The following is a 21,004-nucleotide window of genomic DNA, read 5'->3' on the forward strand; positions in this document are numbered from 1 at the left end:
CAGACTATAACATTTTGTTGCAAGTCCTTGTTGGTTCTATTTGCCATTAGCATAGCAGAGTTCTATGGAAACTAGGAAATGCTGTGCTTTTAAGGTTTGTGAACTTGCAGCCTAAAGATAATCATCTACCTTTTGCCTGTTGTGTGCCTGGCCTGTGTGTTTGTGTGTGTTGTTGTTTAATTAAAAAATTCTAGCCTTTATTCACATATAAAATTGGGATCAGGCTGGGAGGGGTATAGTTTTCATAGAAGAATGATAGAATGGACAGATATGGTTACAAGATCAGGTTATTCTTCCACGCATACGGGACTGAGAAACCAGCATAGAAATTTGAACATTTGCTTTTATTAAAATGAAATTGATACCTTCAATAGTGGTACAAACTGGCATAAATGATATACTGAGAGAGGTCAAAGTATTGAGAGCTCAGAATATACACATTCTAGGGCAAAGGCAGTGGGAAAAAATCCTTTATGCTTTGTTTGAAACTGGTTGGGTGTTCAGTTTGAGGGGCAACTGCAGGCAGCTGACACTGTCAGATATGCTTACTTGGTTCTTGCACTTCCCTTTATATCAACTTTAAATGCTATTGCATGCAGTAGGAGAAGTAATGGTACTCATCTTTTTTCTGGGACCTCTCTCCTGCCATATTCTTGAAGACAAAGACACAAGTTTTTAGAACCTTTAAAGTAATTCATAGTGCTATAGAGGATGCATATACCATATTGGCCTGAATATAAGCCTCACTTTTCCCCCAAATTCCAACTGTGAAAAGTAAAAGCGTGGCTTATATCCATGACCTTAGGTATGCAGCCAGGAGCGTGAGGCAAACAGCGCCAGGAGCGCGGCATAGCGGTGCCTGCCCCATATATAGTCCCCCAAGGCTGGGACGGGAGAGAGAGAGAGGAAGGGAATAGGCCGTCGGCAACGCAGCACGGCTCTCCCCCCCCCCCCCCAGCCAGGAGCAGTGAGGAATGGAGCAGCTGATATTTGGGTATTTTTTCTTTTTTTCTTTCCCCCCTCCAATTTTAAAGGTGCGGCTTATATTCGGGCCAATATGGGAGCTTTGGCTCCCTGAGAATTGTAATTAGCACACATACAAAGACGTCAACTCCTAAGAGATTGGTGCTTCTCACCTGTGCTGGACACCAGCAGGCTGATGGGGAGCTCTAAAAGTCTTGCGAGAAAGCTCTTCCAGGATCTACAAACTCAGGTAACTTAAGTCCTTCCCCAAAAAGTTTGTCTCCAATCATCTCCTTTATTTATTAAATAAAAGTAGTAAAATATATACAGATGAGATTCTGCAACTGCTGGCTACTGTGTCTTGCATTCCCCATCTCCATTATTAGCTGCCTTGATCTTCTTTAGCTCCTTTTGCAGCTCCTCCTCCGCAGCCAGAATCTCTGCTGGCTTCAGGTACTGTGAAAACGAAAAGCCGCATATATCTCTAGCACAAACAGAGCTGTTACACAGTGTCAAGCTTGCAAGCCCTTGGAAATTCTCACACTTGTGAAGTCTTTGCAGTCACCCCAAAATTCAATAACACCGAGCACAAGAATTTACAGAGGAAATACAGCACAAAACTGTATCTCAAATGCATCTAATTTAATGCATGTTATCTCATATTGGAACTTAACCCTGGTTAGACTACTGGACTGTACAGTCTCCCCTGGCAAACTATGCACTTAACTTTGCTGGCTATTTCATATATGCAAGCAGTTTTGAATATCTGCACTAAACATTACAGCCATAAGAAAAAGATGGTTACTCATGGGAGAGGTGTAAATCCTATGGCATTCTAAACTCTGAAGCAGAAACAGAAATAGTAATTAGGATTTTTCCTACTAAGCCTCAAGAGACTTATTAGCTCCTAATTTTGTAATTTCCCATTGTACTTAAGGGCCTATTTTTCTGTTTGTTTCCCCAGTTTTCACAGAGGTGGTGATGCCAAAAGGAAGGCCAGGAAATGTTCTGAGTTACATTGACAAATTAGTCTTATAGGTACCTACCGTGATTATTAATGTGTTGTTGGCATGAGTGAAGCTCAGAGCAGTACTATCCAAGGGCAGTTGGAATCTGTCTATGTCAGGAACAGAGAATTTCTTGTAATATCTGAAGATAAGCATGAGAGAGAATGTGAGGGTAAGACCATTTTTTGCTGTTACTTTTGTCATCTTTGGAATGCTAGTTCAATAAGATGTAATCCTATACATAAAACCTAATCTACAAGTTAGAGAAACAGAAATGCATTCATACTTCTATTTTGACCAGAAACAGTTTCAATATTTAACATTGATCACTCAATTTTAAAAGCACACATTTTGATTGATTCTGAAGATGTCCCTGGTTGCTGGGACTATAGTGTTTTTTAATGCAAGTACATATAAATTGCAAGCACCATTTTAAGATATCCCACCTGCTATGAGAGAGGAGGGATTCCACAGACGATATCTACTACAACACAGCATCATTCAAAAATGAAGTGTGCTTGTTTTCCCCTTAGATTTATTTTCTCATGTGCACATTTAGGCTGCAAACTATCTCCCTGATTTGCTGTGCAGGTCTCCCTCTGCCCAGTCCCAAACAGCTCCAGCAGTTCCACTCCTCCAGTGTGCAGCTTCTAGATCATCCTACCAAAGGTGTGAGCAGGAACGGGTACAGCTTGGAAGATTCCCATTGGCACTAACTCACAGAAAGCCCCCAGATGGAGTGTTCTGGGGCAGAAGGAGCTGAGTCAGGACCACTGCTGTTAGTTGATGGCACTGGTCCAGATATGGGTCCAGGTGCTACACCAACCCCAGACCAGCATAGTGCAGCGCTTGCCACATAGGTTTGCCTGTGTGCCCTGCGTTCCATTCCTGCCAGCGTGAGTGGGTGCAGTGGTGGCTACACCATTCTATCCCACACCCCAGCTAAGGTTAGACTAGCTCTGTTAATGAATTTTATTTTTATTAATAAGTCAATATGAATACAGTGGTACCTCGGTTTTCGAACATAATTTGTTCTGGAAGACCGTTCGACTTCTGAAACATTCGAAAACCCGAGGCGCAAAGGGTGGTCTGCAAATTCAATAGAGAAAATTGAATTTTGATTTCCAAGACGCGTTCGAAAATGGAAGCATTTACTTCCGGGTTTTCGGCATTCGAAAACCAAAGCGTTCGACTTCTGAGACGTTCAAAAACCAAGGTACCACTGTAACACCAACTGACTTAAGATTTCTTAATCATGTGAAAGCTGTGTTTTCCAAATATGGCTGCAGAGTGCTGGGTAAAGTGGGAGAGAACCATAACGGTTTGAAGGGCTGTTTATTTTCAATTACCTTGAATCTGTACTGGTTCGTACACCTTTGTCCTGCCAAGTATCTGGCGGATCTAAACAGTCTGTCTTCTACCCAGCTATGACTTAACAAAACTGAGTGAACATTATTCTTATCTCCCCCCTACCCCACCCTCTGCACTACTACCATTTAGCCCCTTTGTTACTCTTCCCTTGTGAAATTCCCTCCATCTCATGGACATGTTTCTGGTGCCCCAAACTGAATGGGAGAATTTATTCCCTGGTGTCAGGCCCATAAGCAATCCTTCTCCATTAAGCCCGTTCTGCTTAGAGGTCGGCTGCTTGAACTACTGCTGCACAAAACATGAACCCTTTATTTTCCAAGCCTTAGCGAAAATGCATACAAAGGACAACCAGCCTTGGATGCTTTGCCTGCTAGCAAGGAATGTTACCGCAGGGCTTGGAGCCTTCTGCGTAAATTTGGGAAAGGTGGCAGACATGGATAATAATAGGGGTGTCAAAGGTTAAACTGCAAAGATTAGTTGAACACAAAGACATGTTAAGGAAGTGTTAACTTCTTACTGATTGAGACAATAAAAAAGCAGGTCCCAGAAAAAGCCCAGTGTTTCAAAGAGCCTAAGGAGCCCGCACTGGGAACACCAACTTTGCCCCCCAGCCTTCCCCAGGACTGAAGTAGTGGGAAAAATAATACCTGGTATGGTCTCCAACTAAAATCTGTGAGAGATCAAAGGAAGACAGATCTGCTGCTTTGCCCCCTTCTAGTGTAATGTTAACTGCTACCTTGCCCTGCAATAATTGAATCTGCTGTGGCTGAAGAGGCTTTGCCTGTTTGTTTGGAAAGTTTGCTTTAATGGATTTGTTTTACAGCAAGAGGGCTAGAGCAAATCCCACTTGAGCAGCCTTTTGCTGTGGCTAGAGGGGCCAACAATGAATGAGTTGGAACGGATGGCAATATTTTCTTTTTTAAGGTCCCTCGGGGCAGCTGTGTGTTCTGGCAGGGCTCCTGTGCTGTCAACAGCTGCATAGTCAATGTTCAATAGGTTTAGTTTTCTCCCTCAGTGCATCTCCCTGCGTGGAGATTTCATCTGTTTAACTTCTGCCTGCCATGCAGCTGTTGGAGGCATAAAGATATCCCTAACTGTAGTCTCTTTGGACTCCTAAGTGCAGGCATGGACTTGTTTACCCAGCCACAAGAATTGACACGGTTTTTAGGAGTTTATATCTAGCCTAAACAAAAGCCTGATTTTTGTAAAAGCACTAAGAGTACAACAATTGTAAAGAAGATCAAACACACACAGCATCTCTGCTCCTCTCTAAATAATATACCACTAGCAATAACGGCAGGAAACCTGAATTCAGATTATTTTATCCCCACCACCACTATTCACCATATTAGCAGCCATCTGTAGTCCCAGAAGCTTTTTGAAAAAGGACTTCACCGGCATTCTGAGTAGCAGGGGTGGGGACTGCAGCTGGGCAGGCCTTGCTGGAAAGGGAGTTCCATAAGGGAGGTGCTACAAAAGAGAGCAAGCCCTCTCCTGTAAATCTTAAACTACAGAGAGGCTTACAGAGCAGGAGACACTCTGCTCTTTTTTGTTCTTGAACCTTTTAAGTTCAAGATGTGGATGCCAACCCAACACTTTTGCCTTTCACAATACATGTCTTGCTTGTTGAAGAGGAGATCTGGGGATTTGATCCTGCACACAGTTAAGAGCAGTTCACTCCAGGTATATCTAATGTACCTAGATGTACCTCATCTTTCCCTTCTCGCAGTTCTGAAAACCAAAATTATCTCCCTTCTTCTCCTCTTCTGTACAGGCCTGCTAACCAGTAGCCCACAAGCAAAACATGAATAAAATGGCTCTCTACTGTTGGTAATCAGAGATGCTATGCTTTTGGACATAGAGATACCATTTAACTATCATATCTAGTAGCCAATGATAGGTAAATCCCCTATCAATTTGTCATGTTTCCTTTAAAGCCATCAAAGCCAGTGACCATCGGCCCATTCTGTTTTATGAGTTATATGTGTGAATAAGTCCCCTCTTTTATTGGTTGACCCTGAATACCTGTGTTATGAGATGCACCATGCGTTTCTGCAGAAAGTTGAGGCTAGTCAAGGGCTGCTTAAATCAAGAAGTACTTAAGCATCTCCATACCTATCAAGAGGAGGCCATTGAGCAGCAAGAACTTGATCTTGCAGCTGCCAATTGCAGTCAGATAGCAAAGATGCTAAGTGGAAGGCCTACAGGGTCAATGTAGCCTGGCCTTCATTGTGAAGTGTTCGACAAGTCTTAACCATATCCATGGCCCTTTACTGTCACTGATTAATAGTATTCTTTGCCCTCAGAAGAACTTTAACTTAAAAACATAACTGGTCAAAGACAGCAAAGCAGCTCTTTGCCAACAGCACCACCTCTAGGTAATTTTCAGGGATTGCACAAAAATAGGTTAGAGAACGGAAGGGAAAATCAATGTTTTCCCCCCGACTTCTTCATCAAAAATTGGGATTGAGAAATGCATTTGCTTCTGTTTGTAATGCTATTGTCAGACAGGAAGAGGAGAAGTGATGAAACTTTGCAATACGTTTCCTCCATATCCTGGGCTTTATCAAAATCTGCAGCCCCCCACTCAGCTTCACCCCACCTCAGGGGAACCTTGTGCTTACTGACTTCTTATTTGTTGTACGGACCACACAGCAGCGCTCATCCTTCTCCACTGAAACACGATAGACATCTTTAGGATAGGGCAAGTTCCGGATCCGCCACTGGAAGCTGTTCTTGGTGTCTTTGCGCATAAAGATAGGCTAGAGAAAAGGCACATTTCAGTTATCCTGGCATCACTCAGATGGAATAGATAGCAGTGGGGAGTTTTTGGCTTTGCACATTCAGGTGCTTGGTCTAGTTATGTGGACCCATACTGAGGATGGAGTCTCTTTGAGGTCACCCCCCATCCTTGCTTATAGTTCTTCAAATGTATCAGGAATTATATAAGTCTATAAGTCCTTTATATAATTTCCAAGCAGACAGAGGCTTCTTCAGGATACACAAATGAAACTGATGTGACGGAATGGGGAGGAAGAAAGCTGTATTAGATTTAAGCCAGAAGGAAAAGAAACTAACTAACTAACAAAGGTCTCATAGATGAGGAACAATGTGGTCTCTGGTAGAGGTATCATGAGCCTGTTCCACAAGGAACATTGGTTACCCCATGCTGGTGGTGAGATCATGAATCTCCCTTGGTCATTGTATGGAGAGAGCTATTTATCTTAAGGAAGGGCCATAGCATAGTGGGACAGCACATGCCTTGCATGCAGAAAGTTTTAGGATCTGGCACCTTTGGTTAAATTATTTTAAACAGTAGCACTTGGAAACATTCCTAATTCAGTAAGTAGCTGCTGCCAGTCAGGTAATATTGATGGACCAATAGTCTGACTTGGTGTGAGACAGCTTTACAAGTTTATACCAGCACTAATGTCATAGGCATATGTTCTCCAGTGAGTCATGAAGTAAAGTCACCTAACAGAGTACTACGTAAGGTTTCTCAACCTGGATACATCCCCAAGGAAACAGAAACCATGCATTACCTCTTTCTCAGTTCCAAAGCTAAGATGGGCTACATTATGTTACTTTGCAATGGAAGCATTACTACTCATCTTAAGAAGCCAAACTGTAGTCTCAGAATTCAAAACAGGTGACCTAAGAAAATGAGACCCGTAGCAATTTCAGAGGTGACTGTGATGTAGAAAGGAACTTGCCTTACTTACATTAGTACTGCTCTCCTTAATGAGCTCACGATCCAGAGGTCCTGATGCGAGCAAGTTTGGCTCTCCTACCTCAACCTGCCAAGCGCCACAAGCACCCAAAGCATTCTTCTCTCTCCATTTCCTCACTGCAAAGAAACAGAAAGGAAGCACCTCATTCAATTGCTTTTTCAGGGAAACATCCTCAGTAAATTTGCATTTGAGGATGGGATTCTCTTGACACTTCAAGGAGTAACTTCAGATGTTGCATGACTAAGAAGTTTGATATAGGAGTAAGACATGATTAACAAGAAACTGCACTAGGCAAGGTGTAGGTTTTCTGTAAAAAATTGAAATAAGAAAATTTCCCAATGCTGAAAACCAATTGAAGCTGATTTAACAATGGTGGGTTATTTATACTTTAAGTTTTAATTTATCCTCAGTTATGCCCCGCATGCTGAAAGGGGCAGCAAAGCCATGCACAGTTCCCCACCCATGAGATCCACATGGGTATGGGGAACCACATAACTTGAGGCTGGGGCTATCATGCTCAGAGTTTCAACTCCTATAGGAGTGGCCTTACCCAGCTCAGATGTTCACACTCAATATGCAGATGTTGGGAGATGTGTGATCATGAGGCCTCAGGGGCAAGGTCAAAACAATCAGGCCTTCAGCTTTCATGGAAATATACTCACAGAGTCTTTTCTGGCTCAGACATACATGCTTAATGCATGCTATTGCTGAAATTTTATGGAATAATGCAGGTTTAGAAACAAACAAATGTCCAAGGATAAATGTAGTATTGGGGAAATTTCCTACTTGCATCACTGCTAATATGTACCATAACATGCAAGCTCATTCTAGAAGAGTATTCTTTCCCGTGGTCCTGTCAAGTATGAATTTGCTTCCTAACTCAAAGTACAGTGGTGCCTTGGGTTACAGACGCTTCAGGTTACAGACACTTCAAGTTACAGACTCCGCTAACCCAGAAATAGTACCTCAGGTTAAGAACTTTGCTGCAGGATGAGAACAGAAATTGCGCTGCGGTGGTGTGGCGGCAGCGGGAGGCCCCATTAGCTAAAGTGGTACCTCAGGTTAAGAACAGTTTCAGGTTAAGAATGGACCTCCAGAACGAATTAAGTTCTTAACCCGAGGTACCACTGTACAATTCTATTCTACTTCTCCTATGTTGGAAATAATTACCAAATTGAGTGGGAGGATGAAATTAATGAGTCACAAGTGGCCTAATTCAAAGCTGCACTATAACTAAAGGCATTTTTGACTGGGAACTTCCCTTTGCTATGATCAACATGAAACCCGGACCTGTGTTATGTGCAGCAACTGTCAGATGCAAGCTCCTACTTCTCATCAACCTGTACTATGAATAGGCCAAGCCCCTGTTATGACCAATTTTAAACTCCTAATAAAGAAAGGAAGCTTGCTTACAAAGCAGCTGGTTTGTCTTCAGGTCATATTCCTCTGCCATCTCCTTCCCATTGTCAAACAAGTAATGGATTTTTCGCATACCTAAGGAGAGCAGAGGTGAGTGAATCCACAGAAATGATGTAGAGAAAAGTCCCACCCACTGACACACTCCCTGACCCTGTTTTCAGCTACCCCAAGACTTTGCTGGAGAAGCCAAAAGTCTAGACCACAGCATCTGTGGCATTCACAGGCTGCCACCCTAAATCATACAGCTTGATCTTATGGGACAGCGGACAGAGATTTCAATGGGACTGATCCAAGCGTAAATGACTAAGGCCCAACCCTTTGCAAATTTACTCTTAGTTAAGTTCAGTTTTAATTGTTATTTTAAGAGATTTATACCCCCACCCTTCGACAAGTTCCCAGGGCACCTCACTGGGGCTGCTTCCCAGGTAAGCACAAGCAGGGGCTGCCGCCTCAATCGAGCCCTTGGGCTGTACGTACTAAAGCAGCCTTAATGCGAAGGTGACAGCCCAACTCACACTCGCCTGGAAACAAGCCCAAACTGAACACAGTAGGATTCACTTCTGAGTAAATATGCATTGGATCGCTCCTAGACCCCTTTACCTTGGAAGCAAGTCCCACTGGAACCAATGAGTCTTATTTCGGAGAAGACATGGGACAGTAGAGTGTTGTAACCAAATTTATTGTGGCACAGGCTTTCGTGGACCGCAGTCAGCAGTCCTAAGCCCTGCATTGCATACACCCCACCGACCCCGGGGCTCTACTTTCCCCGCTTCCTCGTACTCGCCCCAGTCCACCCCCGTCCCTCGCCGGTGCTCGTCCGCAGCCCGTCAGGATCCGGGCCTCGCCGCTCCCCACTCCCTCCGAGCTCCCCGGAGGAAGGTCTGCCGAGGACGCCCCGCTCCCATTTACCGTCCCCGATCAGGGCGGTCTTCCGCGCCGCGCGCAGCTGCTCCAGCCAACTCGGCCCGGCCATGATGCCGCCGGACGCATTGCCAGGGCAACCGCCCTACACTTCCGGCATCTCCTGACCGGACACGGAAGAAAACGCCGCGCGGGGGGGGAGTTTTGCTGCTTCTCCCCCTCGCCCTCCCCCAGTCCTCTTTCGCGCCCGCAACTCCCCGGGTAAGTGAAATAAAACGCGAAATAGCTCCCCTCCCCCACCGCGCGCGCGCTCTCTCCTTCCTCCGCCCGAGGGGCGTTTCTAGGCCTCTCCGCGCGTCTCCTTAGCCCCGCCTCCCTCCCTCCTTAGTGGGCCTCATCCTACCCGAGGGGAGATCAGAAGAGAGCGAGCGCACAGGTGCAGGAAGAGTCGGCGCACCTGCATGCCTGCCGGCGCGAAGCCTTGCTGCCACGTGGAGAGGGACCTGGGGCCTGTGGCGGTGTTGGACTCCATCTCCCATCAGCCCCATCTCCCATCCTGCTTGGCCGGGGTGATGGGATTCGTAGTCCAGCAGGTTCTGTTTACCTCTCTGAGGCGACGGCAATATTGGCCTGCTTGGCCGGGCTGATGGGATTCGTAGTCCAGCAGGCTCTCTTTACCTCTCCCCTGTTCTCCTTTATGGTCTCGCATTGTCTCATCTTGGTCTCCTCATATCTGTCCGGCACTCCACTCTGGAAGTAAGACACCTCCTTCTGGCTTCCTGTCTCTTCTTGCATTCTGCACAAGCTCCACGTCCCTTGCCTCCACTCTCTGTAGCCCTGTTATAACGAACACCCTGTTAGGTTTCTGCTTGTGACGTTGGCTCCTCCAACTCTACCACCTTCAGCCATCCTAAAGTCTCCTGCTCCCTCAAAATGCTCTACCCTTTCTCCCCTTATGCTTGAAACTGTCTCCCAGAATACCTGTGTGGTGTTTCCTAATTCCTCAAATCCTACTTTTTCTGTGAGGCCCTTGGCTCAGCTCCCTAGTTCTTATGCCTTGCTGCAACTAAGGCTGTAACTGAGCCTAAGCACATGCAACTCAAACAATTGTGTGGTTTTCCCCTGTTTATCCTTGCCTCCACTTTTATTTCTCAGGGCTCCAACAGGGCCACCAGGATTGATGCTCTGTATCCACCACCATTTAGACTCCCTAGTGGCAGCACTGCTGTGGTCACCAGCATGCTGCTCCCTTCACAGGCTTGCCTGTGAGCTTGCCTGAGACCCCAGTGATGTAATGGATGAATTGCTGAGTAGTCACTCTACTTACTCCCAGCCCATTGCAGCAGCACTGCAACAGGTGAGCCAGGAGGAGGCGGGTAATTTCTCCACCACCTCCCTGCGTGCTGTCATGGACCTTCTCAGAGATGGTGACAGCTCTGAAATGGGCCAGGAACTGAGTGGTTGCTTGGGACCTTGCCTGTGGAGAAGTGTGAGGGGAGTCTGGTGGCTGCAGGAACATCACCACTAGAGGGCCCAAGGGGCAGCAGATCCTGGAATGTATGTTTTGGTTTGTGCTGGGGGCTCCACTGAAGACAGCCTGCCCTGTACCCCCTTAAGAAAAACAACTGCAGCCAAACTGTTCCCCTGAGTTGAATTTTAAATTGAAAGCTCCCCGGAGCAGGGGCCTGTCCTCATACTCTGTAAAGTACCATGCACACTGAGGATGCTATATAAATAAAAGGTGGTGTCTGTGGAGCTAGTGTGTATTCAGGAATTCCTGAGGGAGGTGGCCTTATGTTATTGCTATGAAGCACCAAGTCTGTTTGTCTTTGAATGTACCACATTTTGCAAATTGAGGCGAATAAGACCTATTAATGATTTGGTGGGATATCTACCAGGGCCTTTCACCTGTTGCAGAAAAATAAATGGCCAGCTCTAAACACACAACTGAATTAACATAGGGAGTGCCTTTTGCTAGAAGATTCTCTGTCATTAAGGTAGATCACAAGCTAAGGTATGCCCCCTAGAAACTGAAGTTACCCTATTGGCATGTCAGATTCTTGCACCTCATTAATTTCCACCTCTAGCTAAAGTTGCGTATAAGGTTACGTTTCACCTGTTGGCATGGGATATATGATAGCTTGATTTTCATTTCAGGTTTACAAATACCTTTGTGTTGTTAGTCACTTCAAACTCTTGCAATCTTTACCATCTTCCTCAGTAAGACTGCTTACTTCTGCCTGGGAAGGAGGCATCCATGTTCCATGGAGCCCCAAGGAATTGTCAAAGCTTTCCCCAAACGAAAGAAGATCAGATATGATTCACAGAAGGCAGTGCCTACAAAGGTACTGAAAGAAGAACCCAAGAATGAGCAAGGTGAGTTTTCTGTTTGCTTCCTCAGCCATGTGAAGCTATGAGACAACCTAGCATGCTCTGCTTGAGATTACTATGGCCTAGCTGTTAGTGCAAGTGGTTTACTTTGGGAGAAATCACTTAAACCTGGAGGGTTCCAATCAAATGGAGGCACTGAGTTTTGAAGTCTTATCTGTGTGATACAAGAGATCTGGTCTTCTCCATACTAGTTATGGCTTCAGGCTGTCAGACTCCCATCACTCAGATAAGACATGAAGCCCACTCTTGCTTTGCTGAGTCTTTTCTCTCTGGCTTTCATTAGCAGCGTGGTTGGAGCCAATCACTGCCTATGTGCTGCAAGCAGGAATTGGCCAGGCCAGGGCTGAGATCTTCCGCAAGCAGATCGTCCAGAATGGGGGAATTGTCTGCAGCCAGCTTTCCCCAGATGTGACACATGTTATAGTGGATGAAGGCATGGACTGTGACCGAGCTTTCCGGCTTCTCAAACTAGCCAAGTTACCCCAGGGATTGCAACTGGTGAAGGCATCCTGGCTGAGTTCCTGTATTGCAGCACAGCAGATCTTGAAGACTACTGGCTACAGCCTCTTCATCCCGGAGAAGTAGGTGCCTTTCTTACTTCAGCATGTGGTGGCAAGTTTTATGTGGAAATCCATTTCTTATTTTGGGAATGGACACAGAGGAAAGAGAATTGAATTCCTCATTTCTTTTCAATTTTCTCACACTCTTGTTATGGATAGAATGGCTGCCTTCAGAAGCAGTGATTGCACCTTGCTGTACGTTTGATTCTTGGCAGGTATCTGGATGTGTCAGACACTTCAAAGCAGCAATCACAACTTCTGGATGAAGTGATGGTCCAGCCTCAAATGGAGAGTGCAGTCCTGGCACTGAAGGATGAATCTCAGGCAGATGTTTCCAGCGCTCCCTGTAGTGCAGCAAATTCCTCAGGGCAGCAAGAAGTTAAAGGGGTGAGCCCACTTAGCAGATTCCCATTTTTGTGCTTTTGAGCATTTTTGTAGGCTATGCCAGGGTTTTTATTGGGGAAGAGCTGTAGCTCAATGTCAGAGCATTTGCCTTGCATGTGGAATATCCCAGGTTCAATCCCCAGTGTCTCCAGGTAAGGCAGGGGGAAAGCCCTGCCTGAAATCTTAGAGAACTGCTGTCACTGTGGACATGATTGACACCCCTTTGTTCCAAAGATGAAAAGGTGTCATGCTCCTCTTAGAGTTAGGGAACAATATTGTAATTGGAACGAGGTGTGTGTGTTGACTATAGATGATACAACCATTTTTTTCTCTTCTGAAAGGAGTGAATTTGCCTCTATTAAACAAATGCTGGGCTGTCATTGTAGAAGCTGGGCACCTAACATGTGCTTCCTTTGGTTACTCTGAGTATGTTTTTCTAGCAAGCTTCACTTCAGAACACCTAAAAGTTACAAAAATAGGAAAATGTAGGAGGAGCTTTTGGCAGATTGTTTCTGCATTGGAATGTATGTGTGTTATTCTGCTGCCGTCTTTGTTTGGCAATGCCTTGAGGTTCATTTATGCCAAGTCTCCTCTTCATTCAGAGAATCTGGCAAAAATATACACTGTTGTAAAAGCTCTATATGTCCAGTTGCCTTGAATTTTAATCTTTCTCAACTCTGAAGCAATATTAAAATAAGCTAGTAAAATACTAGTTACAAAGTGTTAGCACCCTAAAGTCAGAACATAAAAAGATCATATTGACTACAATGTGCTCCTTATAGCATCTTGACCACGAGGTGTAATGAATCTAAGTTATTGTTCAGCTTCTTAAGTATTACCATATTTTTTGCTCTATAAGATGCACCAGACCACAAGACGCACCTAGTTTTTGGAGGAGGAAAACAAGAAAAAAAATATTCTGAATCTCAGAAGCCAGAACAGCAAGAGGGATCGGTGTGCAGTGAAAGCAGCTATCCCTCTTGCTGTTCTGGCTTCTGGGATAGCTGCACAGCCTGCATTCGCTCCATAAGACGCACACACATTTCCTCTTACTTTTTAGGAGGGAAAAAGTGAGTGCTATAGAGCAAAAAATACAGTATATCCTTTCTGTTTTCTAATAGTCAATGGAATACCTGGTATGTTCATAATGGGATGTTGCCCCCTAGTGCCTGAAGTAGAGAGCAAAAGGAAATTGTGCCACTAAGGTTGCTGTAACTTGGGACATTTTATTCATGCTCACTCGTCACCACCACTCCAAAATAAAGCCAATTTCATAAGTTATATGAATCCATAGCATTATGGTCACTGCAGGGACTCTGCCAGCTATGCTTTCTTGTAGATGATCATCATAACTGAGGGGAGGAACATGTTATATGCAACTGTTAGTACAGCTTATGCTTTTTCTTTCTCTCTCTCAACCTATCTAACGATTGTGGTGGGTCTCACAGGGACTACCAATCCCCTTTAATGTTTCAGAGTCTCCCTGCCTTTGGTGCATTATGAGCCAGTGCCTTGTAATTGCTTGCCTAAGTAATGGCTACATTTCACAGCTTCCTCTTCTACCTCTCTCCAAAGACAATCTTGGACAACGAGGGAACTGAAGGGGAAGAGCCTGTTGTCACTCTGGGAGAACTGGAAGCACTGAGGTCAGGCCAAGACCCAAAGACTTTGCCAGGAGATTCTTCTGTGGCGCTTCCCACTAGCAAGTGGGTTTGTGCCCACTCCTCTGCAAGCAAGAAAATTAATCATAACCAGAGCATTACAGAGAAGCTGGAGCAGCTGGCAAAAGCCTACTCTGTCCAAGGGGACAAGTGGAGGGCTCTGGGATACTCAAAAGCCATAAACGCCCTCAAGAGCTACCACAAGCCAGTCACCTCTTATCAGGTAACTCAGATAGATCTCTTCTAAAGCAAATGCTTTCTTGTCTTCTCTAAAGCAGCTGCAGGTTAATGTTCTTGGGAGCAGCCATTAAGTCTATGGAGCAACTAGCCTCTCTTCTCCTGCCTCACACTTGCAACTCCTGGCTGCACTGCATCCTGTGTGGCTAGCCAGCAGCTTTGTTGCACTGGACAGTTGTAAGGTCCAAATTGCTTGTGTTTTAACTTCCCTGGGCTTGGCAGCATCATTCCATTTCTACTTGGGCCATTGTATAGAGAGATTTCTTAAGTATGAAATTAGCAAAAGCCTACACTATGCTTCTGTACGTTTCCGAGCACAATTCAAAGTGCTGGTGTTGACCTTTAAAGCCCTAAACGGCCTCAGCCCAGTTTACCTGAAGGAGCGTCTCCACCCCCATCGTTCTGCCCGGACGCTGAGGTCCAGCGCCGAGGGCCTTCTGGCGGTTCCCTCATTGCGAGAAGCAAAGCTACAGGGAACCAGGCAGAGGGCCTTCTTGGTAGTGACACCCGCCCTGTGGAACGCCCTCCCATCAGATGTCAAAGCGATAAACAACTACCTGACATTCAGAAAACATCTTAAGGCAGCCCTGTTCAGGGAAGTTTTTAATGTGTGATATTTTAGTGTATTTTTGGTTTCTGTGGAAGCCGCCCAGAGTGTCTGGGGAAACCCAGCCAGATGGGTGGGGTACAAATAATAAATTATTATGATTATTATTATTATTATTATTATTATTATTATTATGGTCATTTAAAAGGAATGCAGAGGAAGTCTCTGTCTGCACTGAGAGAAAGACAGAAAAATCTTATAGTTAAAGAGTAAAGGTCAGATTTTATTTGCAAAAAATTCATAGGCTTCTAAATCCCAATTTAGGAAGGTGGATTCTTGGATAGGAGGGTCTGTGTTAGATACCCTCAGGAGTCAAGAACCAATTCCCCCCTGCCCAAGCTGAGGCTAGTCATCTCCAAGCTGGAAACAGGTGATATTTCCAGATTAAATCAGCATTGTAGCCTTTTGTCTGTTTGTGGCTATTTTTCAGGAAGCCTGCAAAATCCCTGGAATTGGGAAGCAGATGGCAGAAAAGATTGTGGAGATCCTGGAGAGTGGGCACCTTCGAAAGCTGGACCACATCAGTGAGAGTGTGTCAGTGCTGGAAGTATTTTCCAATATCTGGGGAGCAGGAGTCAAGACTGCTCAGATGTGGTACCAGCAGGTAATTTTCTCTCCTTTGCTGTCAACAAGTGCTGCAGTTTTGCTTGTATTATGGTATTGTTACAAGGACCCTGTATGTGAGTTAATTATTTAGTTTCATTGCTGAAACTGGTATGGAAAAACCTGCTAAAGTGCTAGAGGAGGGAACTTCATACATGTCCCGTGTGTCCTCTGGGCAGGGCTTCCGCACTCTGGATGACATCCGCACTAAGGCTTCCCTCACCAGCCAGCAGACCATTGGCTTGAAGCACTATGAGGACTTGCTGGAGCGCATGCCACGTGAAGAAGCTGCCCAAATTGAGCAGACGGTGAGTACCCCTGTGAGGACTGTGGGCAGGGCAATGTTGAGGCTTAACAGGTCACATGACACACCTCATCAAATCAGCTCTTGAGGCAGCCACGATTCTGGTAGGTCCCACATAGTTGGACTTCCTCGCAGTTCAAAGGATGATGAGCAAAACTGCTGCCTGTTCTGCCTTTCCTCCCTCCTGGTTGGCAATCTGGCACATACCAGTTTCATGCAAACATGTATAACTGGGATGGGAAGCTTTGGTCCTCCAAATGTGGTTGGACTCTGGCTCCCATCATCCCTGACCATTGACTGATGGGATTTGGAGACCCAGCAAGATCTGATGGACCCAAGGTTCCCCATCCCAGCTCTAAAGAGAGCCTAGAAATCTTACCTGTCTTTTTTTTTGCTACAAACCAACAATTCTCACCCCTTTGTTTGCAAGCTCCCAACCTGATAGGCCAGTCTTTCTCTAAAAGGACCCTCAGACTGGCAGAGCAGTGGTGCAAAAACACCTTGAAAAAATTTGTGGTGCCTCCCATGGTAGGGAAAGGGAGCTTTCTAACTTTCTGAACAGGTCTCCCTTCCTTTTGTGGGTTTGACCAGGATGGTGCTCATAGAAGCCAATAGGCAGTTCATAAAATTCTTTTTGGGTTGCAAGTTGTCGACTTATAGGCTGAAGTTACGTGATCCTTTATCACTGCTTCTCCTGTACATTGAAATCACCATGGCAGCACTGGGCAGCATGATACTGTCACTCAGTCACAGTGCCTGCCCCTGAAGAATGCATCGTTGCCAGGTAGGGCATCATTCCTCGCACAGGATTAAAGCTCTTTTGGGAGCCCCTGCCCTTGGGAGTGGACCTATTGTGGGTTTGATGGAATTACCCATTTCTTGCCCACCTCAGGGAGTAGACAAGAGAATGAGGGGATTAGCTGCTGTCCGTCTGAGACCCAAGGTGCTGTGTGGGGCTGGCTGCTTTCAAGAAAACTTAATTGAGGATGCAGAGGGACAGATCTGCATTCGAAAAGCCATGAAAGCTGTTCCCAAATGTTGCAGGGCAAAGGTTAATGAGCTTATCCCTCACTAATGAAGGATGATCCTGGAGACTGACAAGGAGCACTCAGACCCTCCCCCACCCCCCACCACCGCCCAGCCCCACAACTGCTTCCTTCCCCTCTACCCATGCCACTCTCTATGTTCTGAACCAGCAAGCATGTCTTTGTTTAGTAAGGTGGATTATTGGCACCATGATACCCACAATCCTGAATTCTGAAATCACCTTCAAGTGATGCTTTTAAATAAAGCCATCAGAAGTATGCTGGTGCAGAGAAGCTCTTGGGCGAGGGACTCTTCTTTGGGCACCCACCCACTGGGATGTGATTTCCAGCAGTCTAGGGTTTGACTCCTGCTCCAGCAAGACATTTTGCTCATCACTGCCAAGAGGTTTCCTTCCATGAAATGGGAAATGGCCCAGCCCTGCAGGAGGGGAGTGCCAGGGTCAGCCAGCCTTACGCCAGCCCAAAATACTGATCCCTTATGAATTTCGGATGTCCTGGTGACTTTAGGACTGGTTCTGCTGCATCACATATTTTGCTAACACCCTTCTCTTCTAAAAGGGCTAAAAGGTCCCAGGTCCCACTCTTTTTCAACCTGCTTCATTACAGCTTTGGACAGAATTCTTTGTTTATGCAGCCGAGTAACATCCCATAATTTGGAAGGGTTATTGTCACCTGTAACTCAAACTACAAATGGGTCACAAGTTAGCTAACCTGCATACGTAACAACTCATGTAATTCAGCATCCTGAGAATTTTAGCATTCATTATCACCACTGTTGGAGTTTGAAGTTAAATTTACAGTAAACTCCCAAACCCCAGTCGGGCTCAGTACAATTTTCTGTTGCGAAGAGGCTGGACTCCTTGCCCTCCCTCATGCCCAGCAGAAGCAGAATAAATTTAATGATTTAATGATTCATACAAGCAAAATAATTCAGCTGTCTTGACAAAAGAATTTGAATTATGGTGTATGTTTTGTTTTGTTTTGTTTTACCAACACTGCTGGGGGTAATTGAATCACCACAGTGGATGGGAATGGAAAGATACTTGAAATCAGCAACTACACCTCTGCCCGTTCCTCTACACTGTCTTTCACTGCAGGTCAGAGAAGCCGCCCAGTTGATCAATCCTGGGCTGGTGTGTGTTGCGTGTGGCTCGTTCCGGCGGGAAAAGTCCACCTGTGGTGATGTGGACGTGCTGGTGACTCACCCCGATGGGCACTCGCACCAAGGAGTGTTCAGCAAGCTGCTTGATAGCCTCCGGAAAAGTGGTATGAGGGTATCTGTGGGGCTGGAATATGGCTGGGCAGGGCAAGGGGTCACACTGTTGAACCTTTTCACCACTCTGAAGTCAGCAGAATGGGAATCCAGAATGTGTGTCTGGCACTGCCATGTTGAGCTCATCTTGGCACTAAAAGTGCCTATATCTGGGACATCTTCGGAAGGAGCCATCTCCCCCCCCCCTGTGTAGATAGTTGGGCTCCCTGCATGAGGGACTTTCTAAGAAGGGATGCTTTATTGTGCTTCCATAATATAATAACATGGGTGATTCTGTTTCTTGACATATTTCTCTGTACGAATGTCAGAACCTCTTCTCACCTATTCTTATACCGTAAAGATGAGACCCACAACCTAATGAACATAGCAGGTTTGATTAGCTTCTAGCTTACATTTTGGACTCTTTGTTCTTAGTGCCAACATACAAGGGCAACGGAGCCTCTATCTCTAGCCAAATTTTGGTGAAAGGCTTTACTCTTGCCGTTCTCCAAGATACTGGTTTAGCTATGTCTCAGATGTTCTTTTAGGAGAGAACATATATTTTGAGAGGCCAGAATGCTGATCATGATCAGGTAGTTCAGGTCTCTTGTACGTTGAACACCGTGAATTGTCCTGGTGATGCACAATCTTGATAAGAGCATAAGAAGACCCCTGCAGAATCAGGCCAGTACTTAACAGCGGTGCGCCAGATCCCAGGAGACTCCCTACCAATCATGTTGGTGAGCCAGGAACCCAGTACTGACGCTAGCAAGCAGGGAGCCCTCCAGCACAGGCTTACCACTGAGTGGGGACAGAAAACAACCCTTGCAGGAATCATAGAATTGGGACCCCCCCCCCCCAGAGTCATCTAGTCCAACCCCTTGCAATGCAAGAATCTCAACTAAAGCATCCACGACAGATGGCCGCCCAACCTCTGCTTTAAAATCTCCAGAGAAGGAAAGTCCACAACTTCCTGAGGGAGTCTGTTCCACTATCGAACAGCTCTTACCGTCAGAAGGTTCTTCCTGATGTTGAGTCAAAAACTCCTTTCTTGTAACGTGAATCCATTGGTTTAGGGCAAAACAAGCTTGCTCCATCCTCCATGTGACAACCTTTGAGAAGATGGCTGTCACATCTTCTCTCAGCCTCTGCTTTCCAGGCCAAACATACCCAGCTCCTTCAACGGCTCCTCATAAGGCTTGGTTTCCAGATCATCTTGGTCGCCGTCCCCTGCACATGTTCCAGGCACTCTGCCAGCCAAACTCCCTGACTTGTGCCTTTCCCCCACAGGCTTCCTGACAGACGATTTGGTGAGTCAGGAAGACAATGGAAGCCAGAAGAAATACCTTGGGGTCTGTCGTCTGCTAGGACCAGGCCGGCGCCACCGGCGCCTTGACATCATTGTGGTGCCCTACAGTGAGTTTGCCTGTGCCCTGCTCTACTTCACTGGCTCAGCCCACTTCAACCGCTCCATGCGAGCTCTGGCCAAGACCAAGGGCATGAGCTTGTCGGAGCATGCCCTCAGCAGCGGGGTGGTGCGTGGAGCCGGTGGCCTCAAAACAGTGCCTGGCGTGGCCCTGTCTACTCCCACCGAGAGGGATATCTTCATTCACCTGGGGCTGCCTTACCGGGAGCCCCCCGAGAGGGACTGGTGACAGGAAGAGAGCTCTTTGAGGATGCCGTCGTGGTGCTTGCATGTGACTCACTTGGGACCTTCTAGCCTGCAGACATGTATGCTTTCCTTGGCAAATTTTTGCTGGTGCTAAAGACAGGAGGACTTGTGTGATTACGGGGAGCTGGTCCTTCTCTGTGCTACCGGGAGGAAAAGCCCAAGGCCCTGAATGGATTCAGTTTTTTAATGGATTGCCATTAGAGAGGCAGTTTTAATGAATGAATGAGAAAATTTGTAAAGCGATTTTGCACATTGAAACTCCCATGTAACAGCGGAGGAAGAGTGGTGGGGGGAATGAATAGATTTTTAAGAATGGATTTTTAAGAATGAATTTTAAACACACCTTTGCAAAGGTAGCATCCTTTTAAGGCTGCTAGCTTCTCTTATTTGGAGAGGCTGCTTTGCTGCTAAGAGAGGGGAGTTTGTGGTTTGTTTGCCAAGAAATGAAGTGTCATGGATTTCCATCTCGGGATTAATCTCTTCTAGCTGACATTATATTCTCGCTCCAACCCTGCTCCTGGCCTTGGAAAATGTTTTAGAGGTTTTAGAATCTTACCCTTCCCCAAATGGTGGCACAGGATTGTTTCTTTGCATAATTTATGCTAACTGTAGAGCTTGGTATGGTTTCAGGATTTGGAACTTCTTGTTAGTACTTTCAGGAGGTGGATAAAGGAGAGGGAGCTACTGCAAGCCAGTAGGGAAGGGGCAGAGAACGGCATGAAGTGAAGACACAGCAGGAGGGTAGCTTTGGATGGAATAACTTGGAGGTACTTTTCTAGCACTAAGAAGAATCAGGCAGTGAAACAACTTTGGGGTATATGCTTCTCTGAGTACCAAGAAGAGACTGGATCAACATCTTTCAAGAACGTTTCAGATATAGTTTGCAGTTAAATATCAAACTTCTGTGCCAAGGTAAACATAATCCTGTACTAATT

The 21,004-nt window shown here is 45.8% G+C and overlaps 2 protein-coding genes across 10 annotated transcripts; one reads left to right on the forward strand and one right to left on the reverse strand.

The window, feature by feature from the left end:
• Positions 1-325: 325 nt before the first annotated feature.
• DPCD (deleted in primary ciliary dyskinesia homolog (mouse)) lies at positions 326-10,125 on the reverse strand (the record flags this gene model as incomplete). Of its 9 annotated transcripts, XM_083443898.1 has the most annotated exons (7): positions 326-1,419; positions 2,010-2,112; positions 5,970-6,103; positions 7,064-7,188; positions 8,486-8,566; positions 9,810-9,908; positions 9,983-10,125. In XM_083443898.1, the coding sequence occupies 7 exons, from the start codon at positions 10,059-10,061 to the stop codon at positions 1,315-1,317; spliced, it is 726 nt and encodes a 241-aa protein (XP_083300024.1). In that variant the 3' UTR covers positions 326-1,314. The 9 variants fall into 9 exon arrangements, with proteins under 9 accessions (XP_083300024.1, XP_083300023.1, XP_083300021.1 ...); XM_083443897.1 differs by lacking the exon at positions 9,983-10,125 and having other exon boundaries at positions 9,810-9,900; XM_083443895.1 differs by lacking the exon at positions 9,983-10,125 and having other exon boundaries at positions 9,756-9,900.
• Positions 10,126-10,310: 185 nt separating this feature from the next.
• Positions 10,311-20,271, forward strand: POLL (DNA polymerase lambda). Its single transcript, XM_083443832.1, is given in 10 exon segments — positions 10,311-10,673; positions 10,675-10,709; positions 11,574-11,728; positions 12,027-12,324; positions 12,519-12,690; positions 14,263-14,571; positions 15,623-15,796; positions 15,975-16,103; positions 18,243-18,411; positions 19,688-20,271. Coding segments are annotated over 10 exon segments (1,833 nt in total). The 5' UTR covers positions 10,311-10,646; the 3' UTR covers positions 20,053-20,271.
• Positions 20,272-21,004: the final 733 nt, after the last annotated feature.

The sequence above is a fragment of the Podarcis tiliguerta genome, assembly GCF_965153285.1.
Source record: "Podarcis tiliguerta genome assembly, chromosome: 5".
NCBI lineage: Eukaryota > Metazoa > Chordata > Lepidosauria > Squamata > Lacertidae > Podarcis > Podarcis tiliguerta.